The 9,469-nt window shown below is 42.5% G+C and overlaps 1 protein-coding gene across 2 annotated transcripts in view; it reads left to right on the top strand.

Moving 5' to 3' along the window:
* Positions 1 to 366: 366 nt before the first annotated feature.
* Positions 367 to 9,469, top strand: part of LOC144603091 (sickle tail protein homolog) — a 514,507-nt gene continuing 505,404 nt past the window's right edge. For both annotated transcript variants that reach the window (XM_078416234.1, XM_078416248.1), the window contains exon 1: positions 367 to 655. In XM_078416234.1, the coding sequence (XP_078272360.1) occupies positions 580 to 655 (76 nt within the window). In that variant the 5' untranslated portion in view covers positions 367 to 579. The remainder of the gene's footprint in view (positions 656 to 9,469) is intronic.

Here is a 9,469-nt window from a genome sequence, read left to right as displayed (position 1 = left end):
GGCGTCTTGGCTTTCTGGAAACTAAAACAAAACGCACACATATTTGATATGCTTTTGCAGAATATTTACCCAATAATTGAATGCACAATCCACACCCTCTCTTTTCACAATTTAAATACACGGGAGGGTTTTTTTCCCCTCTCTATTTACGTATATCAACCTTGCAGCAACCGATTTAAAGATGACGCAGTCTAGCTGCAATCGTTTTATATAAATAATTGCTGACTGGATGCAGCCGCGGCCGGCGCTTGCACTAGTTCCCCTCAGCGGGTTTCTCAGTCCCCCTGCTCGCCCTCCCGAGTAGCTGGCCAGGTGCAGGCGGGGGCTTCCGGCCATGTGAGGGTGAGGGCGAGGGGCGGACCCACTACTGCAGTGTTGGCGTGGAGTGCGCTGCACTCTGACAGCAAGCAGCCCGAGTGCATGAGCGCCCGAGAGCCCGAGCTGCCGTCTGCAAGGCGGTCAGCTCCAGCTCCAGCTCCACGGAAACCCTCGCATTCACCGCTTAAACGCGCAGCAAGGAACAATCAGCCTTCGCGAGAAGAAGTACAGGAATAAAAAAAAAACACAATTCGGCGGTAGATGTCTGGAAACCGGGTCCAGTTTGCAGGACCACCGCCACCGGGAGATGCGAAGGAGGAACGCTACAAAGTAGCACGTAGGTGTTTATTTTTTTAAAGGAAAGTTTTCACTTATTCCGAGCTGAAGCGCGTGTTGTTGAAGTAAATTAATTGATCGCATTTTGTGACCTAAGCCAAGCTCACCCTTGGAGTACAGGGCGAAGTTGCAGTGGTGCGGAGTTTTCCGTGGATTTGTAGAGACTACTGTATAGACAGCCCGCTCCTTGCGACGTGTAACTTTCGTCCTTTTGACAGCGAATGGATTGGAGCTGTAGTAACACTCTGGTTGCTTTGAAAGGCAGAGTCAATATCACAGCGTTTAATATTGAGATTTAATCTGCAAGCTGTGACGTATTAAACAGAACGTAAAAGTTGTAACATGTTTCGTTTTCCTGGAAATGCCTGTATTTTCTTCCTACTTAATACATTTCCCAGTCTTTTATCTTCTTTCTCTCACTCCCCCCCCCCCCCATCCCTCATCCCCCATCTAATGATGTTATTGCGACTTGTGGTATGAGTGTAAGATGGGTAGAAATTAATCTTTTAAACAAACTTGCCTGAATGCAAACAACCATTGTTTTCATCGTTACGTTAGTTAGACGTGATTAAAAATGATAGTTCATCTCTATCAATAATACCTGTATTAACAATGACAAGGCAGAGAAGAATATTTTGCTTGTTCGAACTAATCTTTTGTGGAGTTTGACTATCTGTAAGATCAGACGATTGACTTGAGGTGGCAGGTTTTTTTGCTTAATTTATAACCGCAATTGTACCAGGATGCGCACTTGAGTTCTTACAGGTGTAGCTAGCTAAATCCCATGTGATATTCATGATGTATGCAAACTTGTTTGGAAAATAATGATGTTTGAAGAAATGCAACATTAAGCATTCTAAGAGAATTCCTGGCGTTTGTAATTATGTAGTTCGTTATTTGCAGGTGCCAGTCATTTACACATGGCACAAAGGGTCATCTGTTATAACATTTGGTGAAGACAGTTGTTGGACAAATCAAGGAATTTGGGCATGCTTTAATGACCTCAAACCATAAGAATCCTTGATTTTTTAAACTTTACTTTGACCTCTGCCTTTAAGAGCCTACTTTACCAAAAAATGGGTGTCATCTCTCAGTGTGTCCTTTTGAAATATAAAAATGGATCAATGTAAATGTATGGTAAAAGTAAGGTAGACACCAAATGCTGGAGTAACTCTGTGGGACAGGTGTAATCTCTGGATAGAAGGAATGGGTGATGTTTCGGGTGGAGACCCTAAATGTCACCCATTCTTCTATCCAGAGGTGCTGCCTGTCCTGCTGAGTTACTCCAGCATTTTGTGTATATCTTTGGTGTAAACCAGCATCTGCAGTTCCTTCCTACACACTTGGATCATTAGAAATGAGTAATAACTATTATGGTATTCCAATGAGGTTTATTTGAAGTGGCTAAATAAGCTTAATTGTTCACATTTTTTTTCTTAAGTATTCTGAAAATTAGTTTCAAAGAAAGATCTAAGTGAGATTCAGATTGGTTAACCATCATTGCTCAAGACCAGGGTCCTGACCCAAAATGTTCTTCAGAGATGCTGCCTGATCTGCTGAGTACTGTGTCCTTTTACCCAAGATCAACTGGGAGTAGAATTAGGACATTTGGCCCATCAAGTCTACACTGCCATTCAATCACAGCTGATCTATCTTTCCCTCTCAACCCCATTCTCCTGCCTTCTCTCCCTGACACCCTTACGAATCAAGGTATAAATTAGATTAGATTATAGTTCAAGACATAGATTAGTATTGGGGAATTCTATGCCATTTATACTTTTTGTGAATTATAAACTTTTTATTTTTAGCATTCTAAATGGGCTTTTAGTACAAACATACTGGTGAAAATCCAACAGTGTTGCCTTGAATTAGCATTTGTATTGTTTCTAATTCTCCAAAGCATTGAGGCCAACTAGTAGACAATTTTCTGCTTAGAATTGGCAACTGATTGTACAACCTTGTTGTTTACAAACTGGTAAAACATCAAGGAATAATCTGCAATTGGCATCTGAAAATGAACAAAGACCGTGAATTCCACTTTTTAACAAATGTCAAAATTAAAGTTTAGCTGGATGAACTTGATTCATTTTTGAATATTTATTTATTTAGAAAATGTTTATCAAATCTTATCCATCTATAACCAACTTTCTTTCTGTAACTCTTTGATTGGAATGAGAAATCACTGAAAATTATTATCTCTGCAATGCAGGACATGAAACATTTATCCTGATTCTCATCTGTACTCCAATATACTTCCCATCTCTGCAATTATTCAAGAAATGAGGATGTTGGTTCCATGGGGCAAGCCAACATTAACGGTATTAGACAGAAATTTAATTGATTGGTGTAGGTTGTTTGTGGGCAAAGGTGATGTCCAGAAAGTAGGATGCTTTTAAGTGTGCTGGTGAAAGGTCAAGGTACACACATTCCTGTTGCAGTGAAGGGCAAGGCAGGTAGGAGTAAAGAACTCTGGATGATGAGAGAAATTGAAGCTCTGCTGAGGAATAAGGAGGCATGTCAGGTTTAGGCAGCTGGGATCAAGTGTATCCCTGGAGGATTGAGGAACATGCTTCAGAATTAAATCGAGGGCAAAAAGGGGGCATGAGAAGGTTCTGGGAGATGAGATTAAGGAGAATCCAAAGAGATTTTCAATATGTACGAGACGACCCATGGACCCGTTGGGTTCCCATTGTGAAGCCAGTCAAGTACTGTGCAATTTCATCTGTTAACTCCAAAGGCTGCTTGGTCACTCCCCTTCAAGGTGCACTTGATCAAGTATTTGTCATCAAGCCACAACAGATGGTGCAAATGAGTATACAAGATGAGATTTTTAGTAATATATATAGATAGATGAACACGGAAGTATTAGATCAAAATGGCGATCTCATCTTGTGTGTATATATATATGTTCCCGAAATACAGCCAAAATGGTACACGATAGCGCAACAATGAAACTTGATACTGCACACTGCAGGCGAATGGTGAGTAAAGTGCCCCTAAGATGGTTGCGCTATCGGGTACCGTTTACAAGATGAGATTTTTAGTAATATATAGATATTAAAGGAAAGAGGGTAACTAAAGAGAGTGTAGAATTCCTTGGAAACCAAAGTGGTCGTCTATGTGTGGAACTGCAGGAGGTGCACCAGGTGAATATACAAATGATTTTTTCTGTTTTTACTGCGGAGATTGACATGAAGACAATGAAACTTTGGACAGCTAAATAAGATATCTAAGAGGTCTGTATTATAGTCAAGGAGGTGCTTGACGTCTAAGTACAAAGGCAGATACATCTCCAGAGACACTGGCAGCTAGGAAATAAATTACAGAAGCCCTAGCTGAGATATTCAAATCATTGCTACACTGAGTTTGTGGAAGACTGGAGGGTGGCTGATGTAGTACCTCTATTTAAGAAGGGGTGCAAAGAATAACCTCACAAATTTCACTGAACCTATTGAAGAAGTAACCAATAAGGTTGACAACGGCAGGGCCTTGGATGCAGTCTATATGGACATCCAAAATGCCTTTAAATATGTTTTGCATGATAACCTGTTCTGGAGGTTCATAAGTTGTCGGAGCAGAAGTTTAGGCCATTTGTCCCATCGACTCCACCATTGAATCATGGCTGATCTATCTTTCCCTCAACCCCATTCTCCTGCCTTTTCCTGTAATCCTCGATGCCCTTGCTAGTCAAGAACTTGTCAATCTCTGCTTTAAAAATACCTGAAGACCTGGGAGTCCACAGCTGTCTGAGTAAATGACTTCCACAGATTAACCACAAGGTTAGATTGTGTGGGATTCAGGGTGATCTACCTTACTGGATACAGAATTGGCTTGATGGCAGGAATCAATAGTTGGTGGGCGACTGGATACCTGTGACTAATGGAGTGCCCTGGCGATCTGTTCTGGGCCCATTGCTGTTTGTCATCTGTATCAATGATTTTGATGAGAATGTGTGACGGCATTATTAGTAAGTTTGTATACAACACTAAAATAGTAGTTGTACACGGCAGAGATTATTACCTAGAAATACAGCAGGCTCTTAATCAGCTGCACAAGTGACCCAAGGAACAGTTAATGGAATTTAATGCAGAAAAGTGTGAGGTGTTGCATTTTGGAAGTCAAACCAGGCCAGGACCTCCACAGTGAGCAGAACGGCCCTGAGAATTGTTCCAGATACCAAGGGCCTAGGAGTCCAAGTGCATAGTTCCCTGAAAGTGATGTTGCAGGTAGACAGGGTGGTGAAGAAGGCTTTTGGCATGCTGCCTTCATCGGGTAGGGCACCAAGTATAGGAATTGGATCTACAAGACATTGGCAAGGCCTCACATGGTGTTCATTGGTTACCCTGCTATGGGAAGGACATTGTTGAGCTGGAAAGATTTACAAAGATGCTGCCAGGACTCGAGGGCCTGAGTTATTGGGAGAGGTTGGGCTGGCTAATACTTTATTCCTTGAAGCACAGGAGGATAAGGGGTGATCTTAGAGGTGCATAGAATTAGAAGGGAAATAGATAGGGTGAATGCAGTCTTTTTCTCGGTGTAGGGGAATCGAGAACGAGAAGGCATAGATTTAAAGTGAGAAGGAAAGCTTTTTATAGGAACCTGAGGGGCAACCTTTTCACATAAAGGGAAATGGGTATGTAGGAGGAGCTGCCCGGTGAAGTTGAGGCAAGTACAGTAACATTTAAAAGGCATTTTAATATGTACATGGAGAGGAATATGGGCCAAATGCAAGTAAATAAGACTACTTTAGATGGGGCATTTTGATTAGCAAGGACAAGTTGGGTTGAAGAGCAAGATTCGGTGTTGTATAACTCTAGGGCTCTCAGTGGCTCTGAAATGTGGATGGCCATAAAATAGGAAGCCATTTCAGTTGAAAGAGAGTGGAGTAACATGGTATTGGTAGAGGATGGTGCAACCAGTGTAAGAGCCGTCGTCTGCACACATGGCTAGGACTTGCAAGGGCTGTTTGTTTGACTGCCCAGTGCTAGGGTTAAGGGCGTTTCCTGAGATCTGGAGAGTAACGAACTGTAAAGAGAAGGAACCCTGCTCCATGTAGAAGCTTCAACATTTGGAGTTGGAAATGAGTTTGAGGTGTACTGTATTTTAAAATTGAAGCACAGAATCCCACTGGTATTAATCGGAGGAAACTGGAAATACACGACATGGGAGGATGCTATTCAGCTCATGTCTGTTGCCGTCAAAGGAAGTTCCTTGGCTGAATCATACCATCCAGTATTCTGTCCATGGCCCTGCAGGTCGCTGTTCTTGAAGTGCACAATGTTGAAGGTGCCAAAAATGGCTGCCTTGCCAACTGTCTGTCTGTCCCTTCCTTTGCGTCTGTTTTGTATGTGTTAAATGTATGTTTTTTTAGTGTTCTTTGGTTTGTTTTGTGTGTGTGGGGGAGTGGGGGGTGGGGGAGGATGGAAGAGTTGGGGGAAACTTTTTCTAATCTCCTACCTCGATAGAGATGCAATTTTTTTCCCTGTATTGTATCTCTGTCCGCACTGTGGCCCAACATCATGGAGTTGGTGGCCTTTGCTGGAGATCGACCGGGAGCTCCATCGCGGGAGCCTGCAGGACTTACCATCACGGAGCTTGCGATCCCTGTCGTGGGGTCGTCTTTGGGACTCCAACCGTGGGAGCCTGCGAGACTTTAACATCGCAGAGCCCATGTTCTCTGGTTAGAGACCGACATCTGGGACTCCAGCCGTGGGAGTTTTGATCGCTCCGACGGGGGCTTCGACCGCCATCTGCAGATGGTTCGACTGCCCCGACTGCTGGAGAATAAAGAGGAAGGAGATTGAACTTTATTGCCTTCCATCACAGTGAGGAACGTGGGGGATCCGCTGTGGTGGATGCTTATGATAACTTTTATGTAGTTGTGTGTCTTGTTGCTTTTTTAGTATGGCTGTATGGTAATCTGAATTTCACTGTACCTTAATTGGTACATGTGACAATAAACTGACCTTGAAACCTTAAACCGTGAAGTACTTTATCTAGTGAAGGTTTCTAACTTTGCTACCCTTCCAGTCAGTTCTAGACTTAATACTCTTATCCTGCCTCCCAGTCCTTTTGTATTTGACCATCCTGACAAAGGAGTTTTATCTAAGGCCCTCATTTTATAAATCCCATTAAAAGTTCCTTTGGCCATTCTGTTCCAAAGAAAATAACCTCATCTTATCCATTTTTGTTCTTGCATCCATGATTTAGTAGTCTTGGTAACGTCTCTGTAGATCTCCAGTGCATCGTATCACTCAAATAATATGATCATAGCTGATGGCTTTAGTCCATGAGGCACAATTAGCATTGTATACCTCCCTGCTTTCGTATTCTGTGTCTCAGATAGCAAAGGATGCCATTCTGTAGGCCTTACTAACCATCTTACTAAGTTCTTATACTTTTAAGAATCTGTGGGAATATATCAAAGCATGTCTGTTGTTGTTTCATAATATTGTCCTATTTCCTATTATTTTCTTTCCTTCCCAAACAGATTACCTTGCATTTCTCTCAATGAAATTTCATTTGCCTCTTTTTTTTTGGCTGATTGTCCCACCCATCTAGTTGCCGGCAGTCGAAAGCTTTTCTCCTGCCTGTCTACCTCAACATTTTTTTAAAAACCTCTATGACCGCATTGTATCCAAATCACTAATATATATTCCAAACAAGAAGTGATCAAATACAAGTCCTGTGGAACCCCACAGTTGACAGCCTTCTGGTCACAAAAGGCTCCTTTTCTTCAACTTCTGTACCAATTTTGCCCTCGGATACCTTGGCTTTATTTTTTCAACACGCCTGCCATCAACTGTCTTGACCTTGTTAACATCTATTCCTCAAATAAAAAACCGCAATCAAGTTGCATATACATGGCCTTTACTTAAGTCTAAACTGACTGTCCTTGAGGGCAAATTTGAATAATTCAACGTTAAAATAGTTGACGTAATTGCTTGGCTTGCCACTTTTATGCACTTCTTTCACGACATTAAAATGGTAGTGGATCTCCGGTCCTCAGGCTCTATTGCTGTAGCCAGGGAAGAATAGGGGAAGTTGGAGATGCCACAGTAACTTCCCTTGCTACGTATAACAGCCTGGAATATATTTTAGTCTGGGCCTGGCAATTTAAGCATTTTCTTTGACTCCAAAACATTTAAGAGCACCACCTTTACTAAATTTGTATTACTCAGTGTGTTGTACTGGTCTTCCTTAACTATAACATTGGTGGCATTCCCCTCCTAAATTGTGGTGGCAATAAAATATTTATTAAGTGGCTTAATGTTGTACCCCTGCCAAGGATTACCCCTCTGTCATTAAGATGACTTTCTCTTTCCAATGTTATCAATTATGCTCTTGGGTACTTATTGACAAGTAAAATAATTTTAATTTTTTTTTTTCATGCCTTGTTATTTTTTCTTTTAATTTCACTTTTGTACTTTGCCTGGCTTTCTGGTGCAATAGACAATAGACAATAGACAATAGGTGCAGGAGTAGGCCATTCAGCCCTTTGAGCCAGCACCGCCATTCAATGCGATCATGGCTGATCACTATCAATCAGTACCCCGTTCCTGCCTTCTCCCCATACCCCCTCACTCCGCTATCCTTAAGAGCTCTATCCAGCTCTCTCTTGAAAGCATCCAACGAACTGGCCTCCACTGCCTTCTGAGGCAGAGAATTCCACACCTTCACCACTCTCTGACTGAAAAAGTTCTTCCTCATCTCTGTTCTAAATGGCCTACCCCTTATTCTTAAACTGTGGCCCCTTGTTCTGGACTCCCCCAACATTGGGAACATGTTATCTGCCTCTAATGTGTCCAATCCCCTAATTATCTTATATGTTTCAATAAGATCCCCCCTCATCCTTCTAAATTCCAGTGTATACAAGCCCAATCGCTCCAGCCTTTCAACATACGACAGCCCCGCCATTCCGGGAATTAACCTAGTGAACCTACGCTGCACGCCCTCCATAGCAAGAATATCCTTCCTCAAATTTGGAGACCAAAACTGCACACAGTACTCCAGGTGCGGTCTCACCAGGGCCCGGTACAACTGTAGAAGGACCTCTTTGCTCCTATACTTAACTCCTCTTGTTACGAAGGCCAACATTCCATTGGCTTTCTTCACTGCCTGCTGTACCTGCATGCTTCCTTTCATTGACTGATGCACTAGGACACCCAGATCTCGTTGAACTCCCCCTCCTCCTAACTTGACACCATTCAGATAATAATCTGCCTTTCTATTCTTACTTCCAAAGTGAATAACCTCACACTTATCTACATTAAACTGCATCTGCCATGTATCCGCCCACTCACACAACCTGTCCAAGTCACCCTGCAGCCTTATTGCATCTTCCTCACAATTCACACTACCCCCCAACTTAGTATTATCTGCAAATTTGCTAATGGTACTTTTAATCCCTTCGTCTAAGTCATTAATGTATATCGTAAATAGCTGGGGTCCCAGCACCGAACCTTGCGGTACCCCACTGGTCACTGCCTGCCATTCCGAAAGGGACCCATTTATCCCTACTCTTTGTTTTCTGTCTGTCAACCAATTTTCTATCCATGTCAGTACCCTACCCCCAATACCATGTGCCCTAATTTTGCCCACTAATCTCCTATGTGGGACCTTGTCGAAGGCTTTCTGAAAGTCGAGGTACACCACATCCACTGACTCTCCCTTGTCAATTTTCCTAGTTACATCCTCAAAAAATTCCAGTAGATTTGTCAAGCATGATTTCCCCTTCGTAAATCCATGCTGACTCGGAATGATTCCGTTACTGCTATCCAAATGCTCAGCAATTTCGTCTTTTATAATTGACTCC

Source organism: Rhinoraja longicauda, chromosome 2 (assembly GCF_053455715.1).
Source record: "Rhinoraja longicauda isolate Sanriku21f chromosome 2, sRhiLon1.1, whole genome shotgun sequence".
In the NCBI taxonomy this organism is placed as follows: domain Eukaryota; kingdom Metazoa; phylum Chordata; class Chondrichthyes; order Rajiformes; family Arhynchobatidae; genus Rhinoraja; species Rhinoraja longicauda.
The sequence above is the reverse complement of the archived record's forward strand: the minus strand, read 5'-3'. Positions and strand labels throughout refer to the sequence as shown.